The 26,713-nt window shown below is 31.3% G+C and overlaps 3 protein-coding genes across 15 annotated transcripts in view; 1 reads left to right on the top strand and 2 right to left on the bottom strand.

The window, feature by feature from the left end:
* Window positions 1-1,048: 1,048 nt before the first annotated feature.
* On the top strand, window positions 1,049-7,749 carry LOC114124401 (6-phosphogluconate dehydrogenase, decarboxylating). Its single transcript, XM_027987642.2, has 7 exons — window positions 1,049-1,540; window positions 1,695-1,915; window positions 4,394-4,638; window positions 5,375-5,869; window positions 6,813-6,946; window positions 7,011-7,233; window positions 7,305-7,749. Exons 1-7 carry the CDS (start codon window positions 1,530-1,532, stop codon window positions 7,422-7,424), a joined length of 1,449 nt encoding a protein of 482 aa, XP_027843443.2. The 5' UTR covers window positions 1,049-1,529; the 3' UTR covers window positions 7,425-7,749.
* LOC114124402 (protein Abitram) lies at window positions 2,836-3,711 on the bottom strand. The gene has a single exon (XM_027987643.2). It carries the CDS (start codon window positions 3,502-3,504, stop codon window positions 2,935-2,937), a length of 570 nt encoding a protein of 189 aa, XP_027843444.2. The 5' UTR covers window positions 3,505-3,711; the 3' UTR covers window positions 2,836-2,934.
* Window positions 7,750-10,774: 3,025 nt separating the features above from the next.
* The window catches only part of LOC114124408 (coiled-coil domain-containing protein AGAP005037), a 164,630-nt gene continuing 148,691 nt past the window's right edge, over window positions 10,775-26,713 (bottom strand). For 11 of the 13 annotated variants that reach the window (XM_050200721.1, XM_050200724.1, XM_050200723.1 and 8 more), the window contains 7 exons: window positions 26,548-26,701; window positions 25,437-25,559; window positions 23,119-23,226; window positions 22,627-22,725; window positions 22,462-22,545; window positions 21,760-21,853; window positions 10,775-16,218 (listed from right to left, as the gene is read on the bottom strand). In XM_050200721.1, coding sequence (XP_050056678.1) covers window positions 15,211-16,218; window positions 21,760-21,853; window positions 22,462-22,545; window positions 22,627-22,725; window positions 23,119-23,226; window positions 25,437-25,559; window positions 26,548-26,701 — 1,670 coding nt within the window. In that variant the 3' untranslated portion in view covers window positions 10,775-15,210. Of the gene's footprint in view, window positions 16,219-19,789; window positions 19,907-21,102; window positions 21,153-21,759; window positions 21,854-22,461; window positions 22,546-22,626; window positions 22,726-23,118; window positions 23,227-25,436; window positions 25,560-26,547; window positions 26,702-26,713 lie in introns of all 13 variants that reach the window. The other 2 variants (XM_050200733.1, XR_007604032.1) reach the window with 2 other exon arrangements.

The following is a 26,713-nucleotide window of genomic DNA, read 5'->3' as shown; positions in this document are numbered from 1 at the left end:
ATACAGTAGCAATGTAGTATATTATTGTTAATTATATTATATATTTTTGTGCAACTACAGCAGTACAACGGACTATTTTTTTAGTCTGAAATATGAGCAATTTGATAAGTGTAAGGTTGGGCTAGTGGAAGGTAGCTGGTAGGGCCTGGAATTTATAGGTAGAGTCGTGGTAGGCGCCATGAATAGGTATTTAAGGTAATATGTTTGTTAAACATTAAACATAGAAAATCTTGGTGTTTGAAAAATGCTAACAAAAAACTAACCAGTATAACAATAAATATTTATTTTTTTTGAATATTTAGATTTTACATTTGAAATATAAACTCCGCTATCAATTTATCTCACAATTAATTAGTCTATATACAGTGAATAGTCAAAATCAAATAGGAAAGAACTGAAAATCAGATAATGCAAGTGGATTTATTACATAATTATTATGCCTACATCGACCATAAGTCTAAATTTTTAAAACATAATCTATAAACAAAAAAGACCGTAAGGGAGCCAAATTCAGTCGATTGACCCTGTGTAACCTCAGTTACTTTTTATTTATTTGGATGACAATCTCTCGGAGATTGAAGTAAGTAGTGTCGACTACCAACTACCAAGACGTCACACGCCCACGCCGAAACCGCAGAACTCGTAGTAAAGTCGTAATCAGCAATCACCGCCGGCTATCGATCGCGACTGATAACGCGTCTTGTCTATATTTTATATTTTAAAACCCAAACCATCAATCAACGAATTATAATACAACAATCGTAACGCCGCCATAGTACCCGTACCAATTATTACTAGGTCGTACTTTGGGAAATCGTTACACATTTTATGCGTATCATTATTCATAATATCGTATTATATCAGTAGGCACTAGTCACCAGCTAACCGGGATAATACTTTTACTTTCTCCAAGGCGAATGATATTTTATTGTGTGCACGCTTGCAACCGGCCTTTTTGTTTCGAATTTGCGGTGCCGTTACAAATTACGATCATAAATACACTGTAATATACAGTTGGCTACTCAGCTAGGCTGCTGTTTTGCGGTATAACGATCGTTTATTTTTACCATGGTTGTTTAAAATGTATAATATGATCTCGATCGTAAATGCAAACATAACGCGATATAATAACAACAACGGTAATAAACAATAATTACGAGTGGGCTAAGCCGCCGCCGCCGAATCGAAACGAAAACTCGAAACAGTCGAAAGTGAAAAAGTAAAAACCGCCTTACGCACAAACAACGACTCCACGCCGCCATAGAGCGCAGGCAGCGGTTCGCGTTGAGGTCATACCCTTGGTAGTTGTTGTACACTTGTACCGTCGTTTATTTTACTCCACTCACGACGAACCAGTCGGTTGGCGGGTCGACCTTGGCGGCGGTAAAGTATACCGATATTCCGGGCGGCCAGACCTTGATCCGTTTCGTTGGTCGTTTTTATCGCGGTTATCGGCTTTGCGCTGACCGTCCGTCCGCCATTCACCCAGTGACCGTATTGCTGTCTACACGCACGTTGAACGCGAAATCATGAGTGGCAAGTGAGTAACACCACTACGATTGTAGTCTCCTGAAACTTTATATTTTACTTTTATCTAACATAACCGCCTATTGGCTTTAGCAGTGTAACTGGCTAACTATTTTTTACATAATTTTTCATTCGATAATCGCTGACATGTCTTGGTTACTTCGCAGATCAGACATTGGACTCATCGGTTTGGCCGTCATGGGCCAAAACCTCATACTCAACATGAACGATCATGGGTTTGTCGTTACCGCCTACAACAGGACCGTCGAAAAGGTCGATGAGTTCCTACAAAAGGGTGCAAAAGGCACGAACATCGTTGGCGCCCATTCTCTCAAGGAATTGGTTGATTCGTTGAAAAAGCCACGCAGAGTTATGATGCTTGTCAAAGGTACATAAGTAAAATTATTTACAGTTATGATCAAATAATACTAACTAACGTTAATACTAGTAGATTACCTATACTAGACTATCTAAGTTTTATCAAAGTTGTCCCATTTCGAAACTAAATTTCAGAATATATAATGTATAAAAGTATGTATTAAGTATCATAGGCATCTGAATACTTTTGTGTCTAGTGTAGAATTCATTTTTAACCAGTCTGACGAATCAATTATAAGTCTACTGAGCTAACTTATACTCTTCATTATAGCATAGCCGCAAGGGTAAATACTAGTGAAATGAATGCAAGATAAAAATGATATATTTTTTTATCATTCTGTTATAATGCTTTGATGGTAAACATAATTTAGTTGGTGGCATTTACAATAGTTTAGGACATTTAATGGGTAATGTACATTGTTATGTCTGTATAAACATGTATGTCAAACATGGTGTTATATATTGTTATAAAATCCAGATTTATCTTAGAATTTTTGCATTAATAATTGACTATAATTTTTCATCTGATCATCAAAATTGAATATTCATATTTTTACTGTATTTTAAAAATTATTCATATCATTTATTAAGTCTTTTAATAAAAATTTACCAATCCAAAATCAATTTTTGGGTATAGTGAAAGCAAAATTTGCTGTATTAGTTACTAAAGTACTACTCTATGAGAGCTGTTATTAACCCTTTTTATGATAAACATCTGGATCTTATATGCTGCTATAACACTTAAGTTGCTGCACTCTATAAACTCCCTAATAATGTTTTTTTTTTAATAATTTACTAACAATTATTGAATTTTTAGAAGGAAAAATTAACTTGAATGTATTGTTAGTAGTAGTTATAATAAATTATTAGGCATTTCTATTAAAATATATTATAGTTTCAGAGCTTAAATTTAAATAAAAAATACAAAAATAGCTGATATATTCAAGAAATGTATTTTTTCATAAAATAATAGTAGCTACTTAATAGTAAAAAAAAAAAAAATAAACAATTTTTTTTTTTAAATTTATATTAGACTGTAGAATGTTTTAGTGTGTATTGTTCTTTAGTCAAAAGTCCATCTCTGATTTTTTCAAACCTCTGTTTTTGTGGTAAAACTATTGCTATAAATCCAATATCATCTGGTTTATTTAACATGATATTTGGAGTTTCGGCTAGTTTGCTATTCATTTCTACTAATTTTCCTGGAATGGCAGAAAGTATTTTGTGCTCTTCGCCGTCAGAACAATGAACCTTGCATAGAGTAGATCCTGCCTGTACAATTTGAGCTCCTCGTTTTCCTTTTCCTGTCATAATATTGCTGAGGCGATGAGTATTCTCTGATACTTGGAAATCTATTTTTTCGATGGTTTTGCCCATTAAAACATGACTGGATGCTAATGACAAAATGCATAGATTATTTGAATGAATTAATACACTGTAGTCTTGATTGGGTTTGTCATTGACGTTGGTGGCATAACGAGATTCAAAGTATCGTTGAACCACTGTTGGTAGAGCGTCTTCAGATATTTCAACGGATTTTTCTATTGATGGAACTGAATCATCGTCAATACCAAAATCATACACATTCGGTTTATCCATTTTTATCAAAGTTTACACGGCGTACGAAAGTTAAATTTTATAGATAGGAAGTTTTAGTTAAATGCTAAATATATTATTAATATTACAGATTTGTTGGAAAGAATCGCTTAATAAAAATAATAGACATGACACAAGAACTACGAACTTCAAATTTAAATCTTTAAATTTTCGCGTTCAAAAACGTGCTACTGATAACGGATAATGTATTATCTGAATGTCATACGGTGATAGAAATGAACCTGTGATGTCAAACCAGTAGTACCAACTGAAAATATTTATATTTATTTGATTGCCTCCTATTTTTGAACTATTATGAAGAAAAACTGCAAGCATTAATTTTTAGTTCAGTTTTTTATGTAGAATATCATTTTTGTTATTTTATTATCGATTTTCTAATTAATTAATTTTATTTATATTTTAATAAATATTTTGTTTTACTAGAAATATACATTTTCTGCAATTAAAAATTATAAAAATATAATTTTGTCATGCATGTAAGAGTTAAGCATTTTTACAATCATTTTAATTAAGTATATTTTCATTAAAATATTGGAAAACTCACCAAATATTTTATAGGTATTCATGTTTGAAATTAGTAACATGCTTTATAATTATTAGACCCGAGGCAAACTGCCATTTGATCATTCATGCACCCAGCTTTTAATCTACATTTTTTTTAAACTTAATAATATAAATATTATTATTAAAAACTTTTTATTGTACTAAATCAATTTCCTGGTACCCATCCATTAATTTTAGTCTTGAAACAATTGCTTTAAAAACTTACTTTTGGCACTTCTCTTTTTGAAATTACCCTCAAAGTATAATATTAGAAATGTTAATTTTTTTCATTGGGTTATTATTAATTATTACTTTATTTTTGTTTTAGCTGGAAGTGCTGTTGATGATTTTATCTCCCAACTTGAACCACTGTTGGAAGAAGGTGATATAATTATTGATGGTGGAAACTCTGAATACCAAGATACACAACGCCGAACTAAAACACTTGCCCAGAAAGGCTTGTTGTTTGTTGGTTCAGGGGTATCTGGTGGAGAAGAGGGAGCACGATATGGTCCATCATTAATGCCTGGAGGAAATCCAAAAGCTTGGCCATACATTAAGAACATTTTCCAAGTGAGTAGTTCTTAATATGTTTTCCCTATACTTAGCTAGCAATCATATTTATACGTCTAGCAGTCTTGGCCCTTGGGACTTTTTATTATTAATTTATCATTTTACTTGCCTATCAGTTTTTATTTAATACTGTTATACCTATATTCTATTTCTATAACTAAATAATATTGTTGTTAGATAATGCTTATGTTTAGTTGGAATTTTATGATATCATTTGATTTTTTTTTTATTATTATTTTCAATTAATATATTTTTGCAAATATTATTATAGATTTAAAGGGAAAACTATTAATTAATTAATCTAAATATAAATATTGTTCAAATCTATATTTTTTTTTTACCTAGCCTTGATTTGATTAATATTTCTATTAAACCAATAAAAAATATAGGTATTTACTAGTTTATTTATGTCATGCCTACAGTTAAAAATAGTTTTGTTTATTGTTCTAATGACCAGTACAGGGCTATTTGGGCGTGTCATTTGATTATATTTTTATACTTCCTCAAGGCAACTATCTACCAGATTTGTATTATAATAATACTATACCTAGTATATTGAATATTGATATTATAATGTCATGAAAATAATTACTTTCACTTTGAATGAAATTTTATTTCAAATAATATTAAGAATATGGTGTATAGAGATTATAGTTAAATTAAATATGTGCTTGTTATTATTGTTGAGAATTTTAATTGAATTCCAATTTCATACATAACAATATCTAATTTACAGAGTATTGCTGCTAAAGCTGATGGTGAACCTTGTTGTGATTGGGTTGGCGAGGATGGTGCTGGTCATTTTGTAAAAATGGTTCATAATGGTATTGAATATGGAGACATGCAACTTATTTGTGAAGCATACCATTTGATGAAATCTGCATTAAATATGAATAATAAAGAGATGGGATTGGCCTTTGACGAATGGAACAAGGGCGAATTGGACTCGTTTTTGATTGAAATCACGAGAAATATTTTACAGTTCAAAGACAATGATGAAGAATATTTAGTTGAAAAAATCCGTGATGCTGCTGGCCAGAAGGGTACTGGAAAATGGACCGCAATTTCCGCATTGGATTATGGTGTTCCGGTCACATTGATTGGAGAATCTGTGTTTGCTCGTTGTCTGTCTTCATTAATTGATGAGAGAGCAGAAGCTAGTAAAGTACTTAAAGGACCAACAGATACCTTTAAAGGAGATAAACAAGCTTTCTTAAAAGACATTGGAAAGGTAATTTAATATTAAATACATTAGAAATTGGTTACTATAAATTCTAAAGGGCAGTGAGTTTTTTTCTTTGTAACCACTACTTACTAGATTGTTGTGTATACACAGGTTAGGTTAGAACATACAGTTAGAAATAGTAGTTGTTGTAAACAGATAAATATAAAAAAAAAAAATAGTTTTATTGATTCTGAAAACCCGCACCTAAATTAAAGACACAGTATGATTGATAGTTTTCATACTACTGAGTATTGATATAATAAAAATTTATTCATTAGAATAGAATAGGCGTAATCTCAATTATTAATAAATATACATGACATACTATTTGAGTTAATTATTGAATTAATATTTATTGGTAATATAATAATGATCAAGGACATAGTAGATAACTATTTTAGCTTTTAACTTGAGATTTAATTATTTTATATAACATATCTAAAATGAAATGATTCTGAATATTATATAGTATCATTATTTTAGATAGAGATGAATTTTTAGAAAAAACTAGTATTATAAGAGAAAAAAGTGTGAGGTATGTGGTATATGATGGAGAGGGGTGTTAAATTGAATGTGTCCAATAAAAATTGATCCCAATTGAGAAATTATGAAAATAATCTGTTTGTGTAACCTAACCTTCACATAATATGGAAGCCAGTGTAGGCAAGTCCTAATGTATGTGATGTTAGTGAATAGTTAGTGATATTGCTCTTAAGTCTTAATTATTATAAACTTAAAAATATCAGAATTTTGCATTTATTCAGTTTATGTATATAGTTATATGTAAGTTAGTAATTATGATTAGTTATTCATATCTCTATACAATAAAGAATATTATTGATATGATCGTTGTGATTTAATCTGTAAATTATTTAAATAACCAATAGTTTACATATTGATATATTACTTATATTTTTGTTATTATTTAATATTTATATTTTGTTTTCAGGCATTGTATGCATCTAAAATTGTTTCATATGCTCAAGGATTCATGTTGATGCGAGAAGCTGCAAAAATACATGGATGGAACTTAAATTATGGAGGAATTGCACTCATGTGGCGTGGAGGATGTATTATTAGAAGGTTGTATTCATTAATGTTTAATTTTAGCTTCAGATAAAATTATTTTGTAAATATATTATCTTAGTGCATTTTTGGGAAAGATCAAACAAGCATTTGAACTTGATCCAAACCTCAAGAATTTGTTACTTGATCCTTTTTTTAAGGATGCCGTACATAATAGTCAAGAAGCTTGGCGTAAGGTGGTTGCTTCAAGTGCCATGCTAGGAATACCCACTCCAGCTTTCAGTACAGCTCTTGCCTTTTATGACAGTTATAGAAGTGCTAGACTTCCAGCCAATTTATTACAGGTAAAAAACATACTTAATACAAACTTAGTGTTTAAAATTTAATATACTTTAATAATTTTTTGTTTTGTTAGGCTCAACGTGACTATTTTGGTGCTCATACATATGAGTTATTAACAGCTCCTGGAAAATATATTCACACAAACTGGACTGGTACTGGTGGTGATGTGTCAGCTAGCACATACAAAGCTTAATTGTGTAATAAGCATTGATTGGCTGTAAATTATTTAATTTTTGGGACCAAACACACTAATTGGGTTTATTTATTCTCACAGATTGCTTGTTAAAACTTGAAACTGTTTTTTATGTATTTAAATAAATGTCATTTCATCTACTTAAAATTTAAAAAAAATATTTGTGTGCTTCTGTATTGTAAAACATGATTATTGTTACTCCCTTTTTTAAACTTTTATATTTATATAGTGTACTGTTATTGTTAAAAATGTATTGTTTTGTCAAAAACCCTTTTTGTTAATAAGAGTATAATATATTTTTTATTAAAAGTGGTGAACTTCAGAACTAGCTTTAATTTATTAATCACATACGAAGTGTGTTTATATATAAAAAAATTGTAAATTGAAAGTTATTGTTAAATGTAATTATCAGTTGCTGTATTGCTTTATGTTTACCATAGTAAACATATACGAGTTCTATTTTTCATTGGATATTTGGTTGAATGTGCCAAAGAAAACAACATATTTAGTATATTATTTTTAGGGATACAGTTGAGTTTTAATTATATTTTACATATTAACAAAACAAGTACGTAATATGTATTAAAAATAATCTAAGACTAAGTAGATACTACATTAAATGATGGTCATAATGAAAAAAGTTTAACGTTTCTATGGATTCAATTATATTTTATTATACATGTATTGTATAAGTAGTGAACATTAACAAAGTAATTACATCATTATTTATCATTTAAATGAGTAATTTTGTCTAAATCTGAACTTAAAATGTTTAAAAACAATTGAGCTTGTGTATTTTTAATATAAGTATATACATATAAAAATAACCTGTGTGGAATTTTGTATTGTATTTTCAAGAATTTTGATCCTATAATTTTTTATAGAAAAAATTTAAAAAAACTGAAATGTTGTCATGCCTATAAATAGCTCAAAAAGAGTTATAAAATACAAGGTTCTTAATGAGAGGTTCATTTTACAGTTAAAACATTGAACATTTATAGTTTTTTTATTTTTATTGAAATTAATCTACAATCTATATTTTTTTTGTACAATAAGTAGATTTGTTTAGTGACAAAGAATGTAGTATGAATTTTAAGATAAGGGAGGTTATCCAGTGGTAAAACCCTGTAAAATGTACAGTTACAATATATTTTTTATTAGTAGTTCAAGGAAGAATTTTGAAAAAAATTAATATCTTGTATATTATAAATTATTTCATTGTTAAAATTTATACAATTTTTCTGTTTATACTTTAGATTTGAAAATTAAATAAAAGAATCCTTTTAAGTAGTTCACAACAAAACCATAAACTCTAAAAACATAAATAAAGAAAATACATAAAATATATAAAGACAAGTTGAAATTTGAAACAAATTATTGATTAAATGACAATATAATGATGTATCAATGAATTCAACTTGTATATAAATATATAATATATCCTTAGGCCATAATAATGATTCTCTCGACACCTAATGCACAGCTGAGTGGTAGCCAGTACTGCAGGAGTGGATAAGACAATTTTATGTTACCGGGAATTAAATTTAAAGGCCCAAAATTTGTTTGCTTGCTTTGCTCTGAATGGATTTTTAAAACAAGTGTATTACTTACTTGTAGTGTCTTACTCTTATATTATATTATTTATTTTTTTTTTATAAAAGTAAAGTATTCAGTCATAATATTAATAATTAATATATACACTTATTTTATAGAACATTTTAAGCAGCAACCTTAACAATAAAATCATTAATGTTAATTTTAGTTAACATATTTAATTTTTCAATACCTATTAACATAATTAAGCATTCTAGATGATCTTGTGATATTGAACAATTGAATAATTGAATAATTTTTTACATACTTAAGTTTTTGTAATTTACAGTATTCTCACTTCCTATAGGTACCAGTTACCACGATCATACTCTAAAAATATATGATATTACGACATTATTATAGTAATGATTAATGATGATATAGATCATATATTATATTAATTATCCACAGTGGTGTGCTTAGCTTTTTCCAATGGGGGGATGAGGGGATGAACTTTATTTTGTTTTGTTGATTGCAGTTTCGAATTCTCCAGGCATGCTCAGCATGCGCCGCATGCTTAGAAATAAAAACGTTATTAATCAAAATACAAAAATTATTTTATAATCAATAATATATTACGTATTTTAATAATTATAATTATTATATATGTTTATAATTTGTTACATTAATTAATTTATTTCTGTTATACCTACTTAGGTATCCATAAGCGTGCGGAGGTCTTCTTGGCAGGGGAGGCAATACCTTAGCTAAGGAGGTCCAGATACCAACCCCCCCCCCGCCCCAGTTTGTAGGTATAATATAAGATAGCGGTGAAACGGAAAATCTCGCAGGGGAGGCAGCCGCCTCCCCTGCCTACCCCGTGCGCACGCTTATGTAGGTATCTATGTTTATCTTTATTCTTACTTTAATGACAGAGCTTGCGATAGATGTCTGCGCAAGCTATACCTACGACCCTTATTATCGTTGTAAAAAAAACAGTTACTCCGAGACCCCCTCTACTAGCTGTAGCCGCGTATGTGTGTGTGTTTAAACCATGACAGAATGGCATTCAACTTCGGTTCGTTACCTTAAAATTTTAAGATTTTGTATGATTTTGTGTTTATTTTAGTAGGTACCTCAATTAACACTATACAATATTTTTTAATTGTTTTTGGAATTTTAACCTATAGTACTGATTGTTTATTGAGAGAGTTTTTAACTGGTAGTTCATAGATTCCTAGGGTTATGTAGGGTGTAGGCTGAAGATGGTTACTTGATGGTCCGTAGAGAACGTTTAATTTTGTTTGAATTTGTTTGTGTGTATCACATTATCATCTACGGCCCTTGCGTCAGCAGCATCTACTTTTTCGTGTAAATAAAGTTGCGTAAATATTTTTTTTGAGGAGTATTAATACATTTAGTGATTTATATGTCCAACATTCTCGTCTTTACCATATTATATATCAAATGACTAACTAATCTTTAGGTACATGTATCCTCTGGATATCATCTTCCATGATTATGCTTCAGTCTGATTTATCATTTTCTTTGCAAAGAGTTACTGACTCTACACTCTTACTAATATAAGAGTAATCACTATGACTGTACTTATACTTTAACATTAAAATAGTATGAAAATATTTGGGTTCCTCAAATAAGTTGTTTCAATTAAAAGATATCACAATATTAATATCAATTAGTATCTACTATAAATACACGTTAAATTATTATGTTTATGATGTATTACTCCCTAGTTATCGTCTCGGACATCCCAATTAAATCTTTATTCTATAATATATAAAAAAAACGCAGTGTAGTTCAAACAATATGTAGATATTTTTATTAAGAATAATAATAATAATAATAATAAATATAATAAATAATTATAATTGTATATGTATATTGTATATATATTTTACAACTCGCAGTGGCGTAAAATTTCATTATTTGCATAATGGCCGCTCAGCCGATCTTCGCGTTCGTAAATAATAGTAAATTTATTTATGTTTTAAATAGTAATGCTTAAAATGTACATGTAAACAGTGATTGTATAGTTTTGTTTTTTTTTTTAATAATAATAATAATTTCTATATGTATATAATAACGCATAAAAAAAAAAAAAATCGCACAACGACCAAATATAATAATAAATACACTTATAGACGGGTAATTTATATATTACACCAATAATAATAATAATAATAATAATAATAATAGTTATAAAATAAATAAATCGAAATGAATACAAATCAAATACATTAATAATTATCGTATTATAAAATATTTAAATATGTAATAATATATAATGACTTAAAATAACATGTATGTAAGTGTGTGTGTGCTGAATATACAAATCGTCGATGAAACGATATTATTTGCTCAATGTACGCGTAAAGACATAGGTAATTCAGACGTGTAATAATTATAATAATTAGACATAATAACTGCCCAATTCATACCCACAGTGTTATGATTACATGTTGTGTACAGATGAGTGGGGCAGTGAAAAGGCCGATTTTAAAACTAGGTTTTCTCGATAGTGTTTTAAGTGTGTTAGTTAAGTACTATTAATTAAGAAACAATAGGCCGTTTAATAAACATCTAATGATAAAAAACGTGCTTTTGCGATAAATAATCGTTTTACAAAATTCGGTTTCGAATTTGACGGCATGTTACTACCTGTACGAGAATATAAAAAAAGAGATGGCGGTTACGGAAGTAATTTTTTTTTTTTAATAATAGTCATGTTACGTACTCCGGTCTGGTATATTAATAATTCATTCTCATTATAGTTTTTTTTTTCAATCGTGTACCTAATTGAGCTTTTGAAAATTGGCCGTTTTAGCGCTCCACCGCGTACATACACATAACGATAAAAATACACGTCGACCGGTGTGAAAATAAAAGGATAATTTAACGATTGTGAATTTGAGTAGCGATCGTTATTGAAAAGCACGCGTTCACACAAATGCAACATTGCATCGTGTAAATATACAATTAATACAATTATAAATCATATATTTATCTCTATAAATATGTAGGTAAGCGTATAATATAGTCATTATACCTATATACAGTTAAATCGAGGAACATAATATTATAGCGTCGGTACGGCTTAGACCAGAAAGATCAAGTACTGTTTCGCTCGGGGGAAACGCTTTATAGACCTACATCTATTACAAACGGTATTGAATTATAATACGATATTTTGAAACGGAGTTGTCTGAGTAAACTCACTGACAAGTCGTCAGCAGTATTATGTTACCGGGGGGGTAGGGGGAGGAAGGCGCGCACACACAACATTTGTTTGCGTCACAGGGATTTTGATAATTAATTTCGAAACCGACAACAGCTGTGCCCCACAAAACTACCCAACGTATAGTTTTGCCGGACTAAGCCGTTATATTGACGGCACGCACCTGAAGTTTGGACATTTTATTTTTCATTTTAGAAAATATCGAATTCCGCACAGCTTTATCGCCATACAGCGGCGTGATAAACGCGCATTATTGAGCAATGTGTAGGCGACAAATTTCGCAAAGAAATGCCCAACACACATAGGGTATGCGATTAATATTAATATAATATATATATATATTACAATATAACATTTAAACAAAATATACAAAAATGACAAAAACGCGTACGGATACGCTCGTAATAAAATAAGTGGAGTGTAATAATATTTGTTCGACTAAATGTGCGTGAGTATGTTTGTGTGTGTGTGTGTGGTTCGAGAACGAGAAATCGTTATCCCCGGAACTGTTTGAATATCGTGAAATTTATAACGTTCCTCATTGCGGACGCGTACGATAAACTTATATCGGAAAACGTATTAAGTTCTACGAGCGTAAGAAATCGGTCCGGAATAGAAAGCGATTTTGAATACGAAAATTCGGGTGCATTATTAAATATTTGAATTTATACGATATATGTGTGATCACCGATCACAGACTAAGACAATAATTGTAGCTTCAACATTTAGGCATGTAGACCGGGAGTTTGTCGTTCCAATTTCCTCCATTTTTTTTTTGCAGTCATGTTTAACGATGATCCGAGAAAATATTTTATTTTATTTATATTATGTTCAATTATTATTCACGAATAATCTGTATAAGTAGCATTTTTTAACAGGACGCGTTCAGTACGACGGCTGTAGTAGGGTGTGTATAAATCGACCTCAGGTCGGGTCGTCAATTTCTACAGCGAAGTACCTATCGCACTAGTGAAATTTAAGGGCACGTACTAGTTGTCATAAAAATGATCTTTTTTTTATCAATTCCCAAAAGTACCTAGAGAAAAATATACCAGTTGACGTCAATACAACGTACTCGTTACTTTAAGTCGACGGCGGTTATAACTTTGAAATGGACATATAAATTAAGAACCATGTGTATTGATTATTATAGACGTTATATTAAATGGGTTATACGTATTAAATTGCGTAGAGTGGAAAAACTCAAGTTATCACGGCGTCCAACCCGAAAACATTAAAGAATTCGCCAAAAATACCGACTGACGACACGTCGTACATAAATCGTAACTTATCGAATCGAATATTGAGTTCGTTTACCGAACCGTTTACGGCGATAAAATAGTTAGTAGAAAATTAAAAACGAACCCGAGTGTGTAGACGACGCGAGTGGAATCGAAAACGCGAATTTCGTCGGTTACCTATATAGAACGGTTTTAGTAAGTTATTCAAGACGACGTCTTATACGTATACTACTCGGGTTATAAGTAATACGTCGTGATATTGATATCGTTGATCGATTATATATTTTTAATAGCGTAAAGTAGACGATCGACGTGTGATTACCCTATCTGAGAAATTTCGATTTTCGATCGGCGCGCGTGTAACCTAACCGTCACGACGCGGAAACTGTGTAGTATAACAACAACAACAGTAATAACAAAATTAATGATATAAATAATTTAGGAACGATTTTTGGCGAAAAAAAAGTAATAAGTAAAACAAAAAACGAACACTCACGTTCAGTTGTAGAGTCAGTAAATTATTAAAATAACTATTGTTGGTACTTTTTAAACGTCATGTTCGTTAAAATCATATTCGAACACGTTTTGGGTGGTGATGAATGAATAATAATAGTGTGATATTGAGAAGAAATAAAATAATTCTCGTTCGACTGTTCGTGGTCCGCAGAGATCAATACATAGGATAATAATAATATTATATTACACAGTTCGCGTACACGCTCATAAATATTCAATATTATATAGATACGCATTACGAGAGCACCTCCTGTACGCTTACGAGTGGCGTTTGACTACAGGCTATATTATGATATATTGTATATATTGACTGTTATGTATAATTCGAACGTAAAGACAACAGCCACGCAATGTATTATTACGTTTTCGCGGATTACTAACGAGAATAACAGTGATTCTCGTTGGATTGGAACGGTATTCACGCAATATAATATTCTATATAATATGCATATTAACGAATCGATAAACAAATGTTATTACTATGTATATTGCGTATAATATATACAGGGTTATTGAGCATGTGAGCTGACTAAAAGCCAAATACATTTACATTTTTTCCGATTCGAGACAATCCACAAACGGAGAACGTTGTCTGTTTTTCTATACATAATATTATATAGGTATATTATTGCATTTGATATTTAACGTCGGATAAATGTCATCGCTATCGTTAGAAAAATAAAAAACTAGTCGGAAGGCGGTATTATGACGTAATGCTTGTACACGCACGTTACATATATAGTTGCATTTTTTTTATTGTTTAAGTGATTTTATCGTTTTTGCTTTACATGTTGAATTCGTATTTGAATCGGTCAAGAGAAAACGGTTTCCGAGATTCGGTTAGTCGTTGTTTTTCGTATTCGAAAGTAGTATAGTTTATTTGTGTGTATATAATATATATATTACGGTAGTGTTCAGATCGCTCGCTAACTACTTTCGTCAAGTTACCCCATCCGACACTTAAAAATAAATATAATTAAAGTAAATATAAAACATTATTACGAGAGTAAAAACGGCGGCGTGAAGACAGAGAAGACGGGATTGTAGTGTCGGAAATCCGGCGGCGAATGCAGTGGCAGTAGTGGCAGTGGTGGCGGCAGTGGCGACGGTGACGGCGGACACCACAACGACGTTTTGTACATTATATTACAAACAGCAACAACAACAACAACAATAACAATATAACTCACAACCGACTGGCTCAGATTTGCTGTAACACGTTTCAGACGTCGGTCGTGGGTCATATGATGTCCGTCTCGTACACTTTGTTGACGGTCATCGTCGCCGACGGGGCGGCGGCGGCCTTGTTGTTTCCGGTCGACCGTTGCTTTTCGGCGTCCACGTCGGCCGCGGTTCCGGTGGCGACGGCGGCGGCCAGTTGAGTGAGCGAACCCGATATGGGGGCGGCCGCGCTCATGGACAGCCCCATTTTCAACAGCAGGTTGCCCTCGCTGCCCGTCTTCTTGAGCTGGAGCAGGTCGGGCGGCGGCTGCGACCGTTGCAACTGCTGCAGCCGCGTGTACTGTTCCTGCAGCGCCTTTTGCTTCTTCAACAGTTCCTGGTGCCGCTGTTCCAACTGTTCCTGTCTGGTGGTGGTCGCGACGCCGGCCGGAGCGGTCACCGTCGGCGGTTGTGCGGTCACCACCGGCGGTTCGGGCATCGGCGGTTTGCCGCAACCGCCGAGAGCCACCACGGTGGTCAGCGAACCCTTCCGGCTGGGCGGGCTGCCGCCGGCCGACGACGACGACACCGAGCCCCTGGGCGACGACGTGGCGGCCCCCACCGCACCGCCGCCGGCCGTGGTCGGTGACGCCACCGGTGACTTTGAACTGGTACGCGGCGGCGGCGGCGGAGGCATCCGCTTGTTCTGCAGGTCGGGCGTCCGTTCCGGCACGGGCGGTTTGCCACCTGCCTCCGAAGACGTGCTGCTCAGACGCCGCAACACCGGTTTAGGAGCGACCGGGATCGCCGGACCGGCGACCGTCGTCGGTTCCACCGCCTCTGCTGCCGCCACCGTGGTCGGTTCCGTCACCGACACTGACTCCACTGACGCCGTCGCCGTCACCACTGATTTCACTGATGCCACTGTCGCCGCTGCCGCTGCCGGAGTCGTCTGGAGTTCGTCTAGCAGAGTGTCGAGTGCGTTCTCCGCACCTGTTGGCTCGCGCTTTCCAGCACCTGCACCGCTGCCGTCGTCGGTTCCGGTTCCGGTCTGGTCCACGACACTCCCCTGTCCAGCGACACTCCCCTAAGAAAATCAGACGAAAACCGATTTTAATAAACACTCGGTTGACCGCAACGTACTTTCGCACACGTACAAAATCGATATAAATAATAATATGGTAGGCAATATTATTAAATATCATTATATATATTCCGTTTATCAGGATTACGATTATACGGGAATATTCTAAACGAATCATCCGATGTTATTTGTATTTGGCTTCCTAAGTCACACGATATTAGGCCTCGTGACTATACTTATTTTGGAGATAATCTGTTAAAGATTGTACACACTTCGTTATCATCGAGTACAAAAAAAGATGGTGGAGTCAATCACATAACGTGTTATGCATAACATGAATTTTAGTCGTGACTATTATATTAGTTGATGTCGTTCGCGTGACCAAGGGAAGACACATAAAGAATAAATAGGAACCATCAAATAAATTCGAAATAATTTTTTTTTTTTTTTTAATGCATTATATTATACTAGGTACTCTAAATGAAAATGAAAATCTAATGAAAAATACTTTAAGCATTTGAAATCGGATGAATCATTTCGAAGAATCCCGTAGATCGTTTCGTAAAGAGGACTCGGGTCGACCTATGCAGATCATTAGGTAACTGACGGCTACCATCGTAGATTAAGATTAATGGCACCTGTATTATTATGTAGATCGACTAGGAGTCCTCTTTACGTGTCAACACGTCGTGGTGATTACGTGTTATTTTTGTATTTCCAAACGATTCGATTCGTCGTAGGGAGCGAGAAACTGTCTTTCAATCACTTATGTGATGTCGATTGTCGGCCGGCCAAGTTTTAAGGTTGAATATATATTTATATCCACTGTATATTATTATTCCAAGTCATAAAACGATTGGTGTACAAAATATCGAACGTATCCGTCTCGTTTATCATCCTGCGGTATAAGCGGCACATATTATATTAATATGTTTTTATTTATCCCTCGGAGTCGTCAAAAAATATATTAATGGAAATCTAATTAAGTGTACGTGATTATACATAAATTGTGCTATGTTTAAAAATGTTTTGTTTCAAGGGGCATAATAATTTATTCGGATCTTCAGGATGAGTTTTCTCTCTGAAATGAGCTGTTGGTATTCATTAGTTATATTTAAGCGATGGTTAAATAGCCTGTATTTTAATTATTTATTTTTTTAAATTGAATTTTGTTCTATAAATAATGTTGATAGGCAACATATTATTGTTATTATTTTGTTGTAAAATACATTTTTTTACAGATTTAATTTTACTATAGAGGAAAAATAGAATATAGTTCCTACAAATTAAGTCGTTATCGAGCATAAGAATTGTGTGAAAAATTTTGTGTCTGTGGGTTTTATAGCAATTAAAAAAAAGAGTATTATCCTATATATTATTATAATTAGGTTAAAAATATATTAAGTTGAAGTTAAAATGAAAAAAAAAGTCGTATAGTTAAATTTTTTTTAACTAAATAATAACGGTGGAAGGTTGATGGTTTTTTTCATAGTTATTTCTTATTAGTTCATTTATTACTAGAGAAAAGTTTTTCACGTTTAGAGTATTAACCTAATTATTTTTTTCATCAATTCTCTTTGAGCACTCAGATTTTGCGGTTTTTGTTATTCTCATATAGTATAATACATAAATATTATTTGTTGAATAATTTAATTATAACGACCTAAGATTATTGTCCACGTTAATAGAAAATTAACCTGGTCTAACCTAACGCACAACTATTCTATATTTTGTTAATAGAAAACTCGATTAATTCAATTAATTATAGTGTAGTGGTATAATTAGGCGAATTTTCAAAAATTAATTTAATTAAGTAAAATAATAGTGGCGATAAACGCACCTATAACAATTTATGAACAACATTTAATATTATAATTGGTACATTGTCTATTGTTTTTATAGAATATTCTTTACGATACCTATTATACATTAAACATATTATTATAGTGTATGTATAGACACGTGTAACTTGCGCGAGAGGTATAGGTATATATATTTATACAATTATGTGTGAAAGAGATTTTTTTTAATTACGGGAAGTTATGCACACAGTGCATTATAAACTTTAATCAAAAAAATTTTTTTTTACAAAATTTCGTTCGCGTATGCATAATTGATTTCAATTAAGGTCATCTGCCCTGTAAAAGTACACAGGAAATCGTTAATTTAAGCGAATGTGTACACGCGTATTTCGTATAGCAATATAACGATAAAATAAGAGAGGTTTTATTTTAGGTTTTGTTTTCGTCAAAACAGTTGATTGCAATTCTCTATGTATTAATTATTAGGCAAGTTAAGACGAAAGATTATACTCAATCGTTTCAAGAGTACATAGTATTATATCAATTTGTTTATTTTGTTTTTGCTGACGAGCGCTGAACATACGGTAGGGATCGTACATGAACCTAAAGGGAAATTACATTTTAAACGAAAACGTTATCGAATGACTCTGCGTATATACATGTATAATTACTCAATTAATCAGTAACAAGTTTACCCGCGGTAAGTCGGAAGGTGCGTGGAATTAAATTGTTTATTAACTCGTAGAAGGGCTAAATTAATATTTTAATGGAATTCGAGTCGGTACGAATAATAATTTTTGTTACGCCAATCGTGACGAGGTAGAGGTCATACTATTTTATATAAGCAATCTCTTTTTCTCCATACGATTGAAAGACAGCCATCACATAAAATTCTCTTATTATAAATATGTAGTGATTAATTGTGCTCAATCATACAATCTACGTCTAAGCTATAATTTAAATATTAATTACATTTGTGTATTAGAAAATAAGCATTATTATATTAGTGTGCGAGCACAAAATTAATATATTTAATAAATGCAGAACGTTGAAAGCACATAGATATAATTATAAAACCTTTCCGAACGGACGTACATTTAAGGGTGCGTTTTAAGAGATTTATCGGTTTTTTTTTCGTTACTTTGAATCGATTATTTAAAAATGATGTAACTGTGTTGGAACGTTCGTCTGAAGTGTTCATTTCAACAATTCACATCTCAAAATGGACTTTAAAATTGTCAGAAATAAACCACTGATAAATATTCGTCCGCTCGAGTATTTCTTATAATAATAGTGAATCGATATAACGTTTCAACCGAAGTTGAAGCATGCAACAGCCAATAAGTACATATTAATTTAACAATTTTTAATTAACTACAGTAAGTATGTAAGTATTAGTGTAAGCCATATTATGTGGATTGCAATAATTAGACATAATTTAGATTTGGTCATGAAAATCGAGGCAATATTATATATAGTCGTACGCATAAGCGCATAACATTGGAAGCCTGAATTTATCAATCGGTCTGATATTACATATTAGGTATATGCAATTGTATGCTTACATCTATTAATGGAATTTAATTTTGTATTAGCATTATAATTATTGTTAAGGCATGAAATATTATATAAATTGATTAGTGTTTTTTGTTAAACATCGTAATTTTTTTTCAACAACGACGGTTAGAATATTTTGAGTTAGTAATTAAATAAGTTTAGTATTTTTTGAAATCACATTGTAATAGAAAAATAAAAATTAATCCGGTATTTACCAAAAGTCTATTTGATCTGAAATATGACAAGTTAATTTGCTATGGACGTCTGCGGCAGAATATACATTACAATACTTGCTCACAATCTACATTATCTGTGCAGGCATTATTCACACACTATATTTAAAAAAAAGAACACACGCAAACTAAATAATAATTACAAAAAAAAAAAAAAAAATCAACAACAAACCAAATAAAGTTTGTGTATAACAAGTAAAATATTGCAATTCAAGTGTATTAGAAAGGCAAGAATAAAAACAGGAAGTAATATTATATAGGTGGTGTACAATACATAATAATAATAATAATCATAATAATATTTATAATATATTATTACCGCGTAGGACCGACATTATACATTTGTTTTTGTTGTATTTAATTAAAAGCACTACAGTTAAACAAAATATTAGAAAAAAAAAACAATATATTTACAAAAATAAACATTTCCAATGTGAAATTAACTTCTTTTTGTACGATAATTAAAACGATATTAATAATATGTCGTACGGTGTGAGGGTAATTAAGAAAAAAATATCAAAAAAAATAAAGAGGTTTGTGGTTTTTCGCGAGTAATTCGAATTAATGTGTGTCTGTGACGTCTATGCGAGTGAGATCAAGGTAAAACAATAACTATAAAAATTGTGATAGAAAATAAAAATAATCATAATCATTGTACGACGATCTCGCATTTCAGTGTACATAATAAAAATGTCTTCTAAAAAAATCCATGCAAACAAGTCATCGGGTAGGTATTATATTATTATATAGGAAGAATGAGAATAAAAATACTCTGCGGGTGCCAAGATATTATATAATTATAATATAACATAAAAATAGAGGATGGGTTGAAACAATATATATATGTATTATATATATGTGTGTCGACATATTATAATAGATTAGAAAATATATAGAAAAATAAAACCACAATAATTAATAACGAAATATTGTCATACTGAACCGTTTACCTGAACCACGGTCATGTATTCCAATATAAAAATCTAACGAGTGAAGCATGCACCGTCAGTAAATACGAGCTAAAAACAAAATAAAACCAAAACATTTCACGGAAATAATGTTGATGAATAAAATATGGGATAATAATAATAATAATAATCAAAAATTAACAAAACAATAAAATATGATAAAAATGTGAAATCAATAAATATAATATAGTAATAAAACTCGGATGAACATGAAAATGAGTCAAGCAGATGAAAGTAAAAAGTATTACATCAATTCATAAGCATAAAAATACAACGATTCGAAAATTTTTGGACTTGTATAAAACAATGAAATAACAAAAAATTTACTCGTGGCTAGTAATCGCATCCTTGAAGTTTGCACTCCAACGCCAACCAAACTGGTAGCCGATTTAAAACACAAAAAATAAAAAACAAAAATTAATATCTATAAAGCTTTTTTTTGGGAGATTTTTAGTAATAATTTAAAAATTCTATTAATAAAACATGTTCCGCGATATATAAAATATATAATAGTCATTTACGATAATGCATATTGAGTATGTATATATATATTTAATAATATAGTATAATAATAATTACGTTACGAAAATATAAAATGCAAAATAAACGTTAAAACACATTGGAAATGCATTATAATAATAAATATATAATATTATGTTTAGTTATACACACGTCAGTAAAATAAATATCAACTAAGTTTTCGTAAAAAGCAAGTTTAACTAAAACAATAAATTATTGAATAATAATAATAATAATAATAAAAAAAAAGAACAAAGCTATATGTTTCTGTAAAACTCCGCAAGTCCGGCAAAACTTGCGGGTTGAAAATACGAATATGAAAACTATATAATATATTATGACAAGAGGACCCTTCTCACAGAACGATAATAATGTCGTTATTTTTTCCAGCCTAACAGTAAAGAAAAATCGAAAAATATATTCGACACTTGTCGATATAAAGAAACAGTGTCACCGATGTAATACCTTGGCGGACGACGTAGGCGTGATCGGTGGAGTGTCTTCGTTGGTGGGCGACAGTCTGGCGTCGGGCAGACGTTGTTCCTGAACGGATGCGAGCCTGAAAAACATCAGTATCGCGTCGATTAGAAATAAAAAATCATTTTATGATATTATGTAAAAATTGACTTTTGAACAAATTGTTATTACTGGAATTTTTCAAATAATAATTTTCTCTACAGAATGGCGTAAACTACTCGTAATTCATTATGCGTTTAGTAATACAGTTACGATTACGAACGTAAAAAATTTGCAAAATATTGTCGATAAAGGGAATATTATTTAGAATAAAAATATAATGAATTATTATGTTTACACATTGTACATTGGTGTTTGAATAAAAAGTCAGTGTGTATATCGAAAAAATGTTCACTCGTGTTAAAATGTATTCGGATTTTATAGTAAAATCTATAACCGTATAGGTGGTACTTGGTATGTCGAGAAAAAAAATTTAAATTTACCCGAAGCTATTAACAATATTAACGATTTATAAGTATACAGTATTTTTCAATTATATATGCAACTGAAAGAAGTATACTATAGTATTATAATAATACAGGCGTTTAGCAAATTTGTTTCAATATGTAAAACAATAATTATAACATAAAATATAACACATTTTTAGAATATTTTAAAATAAGTATAATTATCGTTACTATAATTATTTACCTCTTGAGTGTAACAAGCGTTCCGGTTAATTTTTTACACCGTTTGAGTGCGCTTTCTAGGCGATCAGGCTCTTCTTTAAGAAACCTAATATATATATAAAGTAGGAGACGAAAACTTGCATTATTACATTAGGTACACGTTATTAATATTGTATCAGTCAATTACTTTTCCTCGGTAACCGCTCTATCCATTTCCTTAGTCAATACTGCACGAATTGACTCTTGTAAACTCGGGAACCTCAATTTCAATTCGGCTACCGTTTTGCTAAGAACATAAATAACAAAACTGAGATAAATATTAAATGATAATAAATTGTATACGTACAATATACAATGCGACATTGCGTATAGTTCAAGACGCATAATATAACAGTGTGATATATAAATAAAAAATTGACGTTCAGAAGAAATCGTATCAAAAAGTAATTACCCGTAGGATGGATGGGGGGGGGGGGGTGGACGAAAAAGGGTAAAGATAAATTAGTGTTCGCATTAGATATCTATAATATGTTGCGAACGGGATTCGTTTTCGGGATAGGTGTGGCAGTGACGGAACTGTGGAAGCAGGAGAAGGAGAACGTTACGTCGTAATGATTTTGGCCTGTACTCGAAATACTACACTTGTCAGTCGTGATATATATTTTGGATAATATCGTACCTGGATTTGCTGAGCACAAGCGCCATGTTTTCCACGTCCGACATGTTTACTCTGGACTTCTTGTTAATGACGTTTCCTCGTAGTTCTTCCACTGTGCTCTCTAGCTCGCTGCGCCAACACACACGGTAAAAACAAAAACGTCCATTAATGAAAAATTCGGCAACCGAGAACGATACATTCCGAACACGTTCGATCGATCGCCGAATTATAGACTTATTATACACACGAACGTAATGTACAGTACCATATGGATCCTATTTATTATTCCCGGCGAGAACTGTTATAATATTACACGCAGGTATATATGGTATCAAATATACAGTGTACGTGGTAAAATGACCAAGTCATATAAAATTAAATTGGCGTATCATAATTATATAATTAAAATAATATTACAGTAGGGCGATACACCGCAATAATATCTATCTCTATTTTCTAATTTATTAATAATAAAACCAATTCATATTCTGATTTACTTAAAGACAATATTTTCAAATTCATGATATTTTTTGGACTGATTAAGGAGGAGGGCTCTGAGGTGATACAAATTTATGTTTTTCAAATAAGAACTGTTATATTTTATTGTCAATTGTTAAGTGGATAATTTTTTTAAATATTACATAATTCGAATGAGTAGTTTTTTTGTTATTACTTTATTAGAATGTTTTTAGTAAGGACAGTGATTTTTAAAAATGGTCAAATAAAAAATATAAAAAGTCGATGTAATATTATACTTATTACTCATCGTATTTAGAACATTTTTAAGTTATAGATGTTGATAGATTAATATTAATTACTAAGGTTTTCAAATCACCATACCATTTTCATTAGAAAACATTGGAAACAAATCGTCATTACTATATTATTACGGATACTTAGTACGTAAAGTTACTATCAAGTTATATAGGTATAAGTTACTATAACTCAAAAACTATTAATTAACATTTTGATTTTGATACGTCAACATTTTCATAAAGAAAAAAAATCGTTAAATAATTTACTTTATAAAAGTGGGTTGTAATTTGAATAACTGAAGTTTGTATCTCCACCGAACACTCTTTGTGTAGTATAAAAAAATCTCAAGAATTTAAAAAATGATGTTTAATACATATATATATTTTAAAATACCAAATTTTAGATTTTTAACAACAGTATAATTGAAGAAAAAAATGGTGATGTGCATACTTGGTGAATAATTTTGTATGCACGAAAGGTAAAGATACTGTATATTTAAATTCACGACAAAACGAATAATTATAGATGTCTAAACATCATCAAAGTACACAAATTTCTGCGACATGTATACTGCAGTATACTGATCGTTGTTATTGTAAATGAGCAGCATAATAGTTCAGTCTTAGTGTATAGTAGGTATATAAAATAATATTTGGGATTTCCGGCGCGGCAAGAAAACAACGATACTTAGATACTTCCGCGTGAACGGAGTACCACAGTAGTCATTATCGTTCTTATTGTTGTATGTACAATGTACATGTGTAAAATTATAAAAATTATGTTCGCAAACTGTTAAATGGGAGATTTTCAAACAGTATAACGTCATCGCAACTATAATAAATCGTTATGGTGTGAAAAATTAAGTTATCGTAGGAATCATTAACTGTTTGGGTTATATTTTCGTTTTCCGACCGTGGTCGTCACATAATGTAAATAATGTACGGGATGATCCATATAATGTAACTCACTATTTAAAAAAAATAAAACATAATTTTTTTATCATTATAATTTTTAAGTTTTTAATCTTTTGAATAAAGAAATTTAAATTTAAATTTCTAATTTCATATTCTGATGTATAAACTTATTTGGTGTATTTCGATCTATAAAAATTAATTTTCGGTTAAGTAGTTTATTAGTTATAACCGTTTTAAATTTAGTCAAACGGAATAGTAAACTAACATTTGGCGGGGCACCTATGTGCCACTTCAATCCGTTAATCTGAATCGATAAATACTCATAAGTCATAACTCATAAATTACTCATCCAAAATTTGATTGTTATTTATTAAAAAATACTTTGCTTTTGAAATGAGGAATTAAAAACGAATGTTTCATTAATTTTTTTTAACAATTATATTGTTAAAAATAAATTATTTTAGAAAAATGTCCTTTTAACGATTTAACAAGAAAAAAAGGTGTTTGGTTTTAAAAAAGATTAATGTCTTACGGTTAATGGATCACCCGGTATTATAATATACCGTACATGAATATAATAATAATGATGTTTTATGTGTGATGTTGCTGGGCGTTATGCAACGCAATACGATATTTGTTAAACCATCATAGCGTTATTGTCACACTTACGTTAAGTCCGTTTCCAGCCTGATAATCTCCTGCCTGTAAATGTCCTCTTCCCGGTCAACGTCTGCCCTTTCCTTCGATCCGGATTCGCTCCACGCCTGGTCGGCGCCGGAAGCGATCAACGTTCTAGATATATACAACACAACGTTATTCAGCACGATCTTTATTATGTATGCATTATAATATTGTATAGGTATACATTATGCACAAGCGTGGGCTGACAAAAATCTTCACGAGTTCGCTAATCGTTCGTCGTAAAATAACACTGTATTAAGTATATAAACGATTAAACCCCCAAGTATTTCGTGACTGTTTATATTTTTTCTTCGAAAAACATTATTTTTACCAACGGATATATTTTAGTATGATAAATGCAAAATAATATATGAATGTTTGAATTCGATACAATATATAATAATATAAAGTGGTAAGTGTACATACTTTAGGCTTTGGCAATGTGGTCGTAAGAGAATATAATAACTACACGACCGCGACTGCTTGAAATCGGCTTGGAACGTTTTCGAAAGATAACATTCAACTACGCAGCTCGGGGATATTTTTATTCGAATAATTATGTATGCGTGTACATAATAAGACATTGTATACACCGAGTGGAGTGATCCTTTAAATGTAAGACATTCGTTATTTCTAAAACTAACGTTTTTGAAAATATTTTCTTTTATATAATGTTAAGTCGGTAAAAACAATTTCTTAAAAAAATTAAATTTTTTATCGTTATGACTTTTACAATAAAAATCGAATTTTGGATGAGTAGCATATGAGCTTTAAGTAAATTTGTCTAAAAAATAAACTACTTGTTAGAAATTTGATTTCTGTAAATTGGAATATAAAATGCAAAATGTATGTTGTTATTCAAAGGAGTAACACACTTAAAGAATAGTTAAAAATTAATTTTTTTTTTAACCGTTGTTTTATAATGACTTAAATTATTTAAGAGAAATATTATCAAAAACGTTAGCGTTTTCTGAAAAAATGAATGTATTTTATTGAATGGATCACCCTGTATACATACCGTGTTAAGAATATTTTAATTTACGCAAACCATAATTTTTTGGATATTTATATATATTATAAAATAACAAGTGAAATTTACCTTATTTTTATGAACGTGTCTTTGATAGTTTCGCGAATGGAGTGGGCTTGTGCTTGAGACATTCTTCTTAGGTTCCGGGCTTCTTGCCGCAAGTCTTTTGCTTTTTTCTGCAGAACTCTGAGTTGATTGTACATTTCTGGTGTCAGCTGTAGATCTGAAATTTTGA

The sequence above is a fragment of the Aphis gossypii genome, chromosome 2, assembly GCF_020184175.1.
Source record: "Aphis gossypii isolate Hap1 chromosome 2, ASM2018417v2, whole genome shotgun sequence".
Lineage (NCBI taxonomy): Eukaryota > Metazoa > Arthropoda > Insecta > Hemiptera > Aphididae > Aphis > Aphis gossypii.
Note: the sequence above shows the minus strand (reverse complement) of the source record. Positions and strands in the feature narration are given on the sequence as shown.

Coding starts and splice junctions, on each gene's coding strand:
- LOC114124402 (XM_027987643.2), bottom strand. CDS start 3,504: ATGGATAAACCGAATGTGTATGATTTTGGTATTGACGATGATTCAGTT.
- LOC114124401 (XM_027987642.2), top strand. Junction 6,947..7,010: donor GGAGGATGTATTATTAGAAG/GTTGTATTCATT, acceptor ATATTATCTTAG/TGCATTTTTGGGAAAGATCA. Junction 7,234..7,304: donor TTCCAGCCAATTTATTACAG/GTAAAAAACATA, acceptor TTGTTTTGTTAG/GCTCAACGTGACTATTTTGG.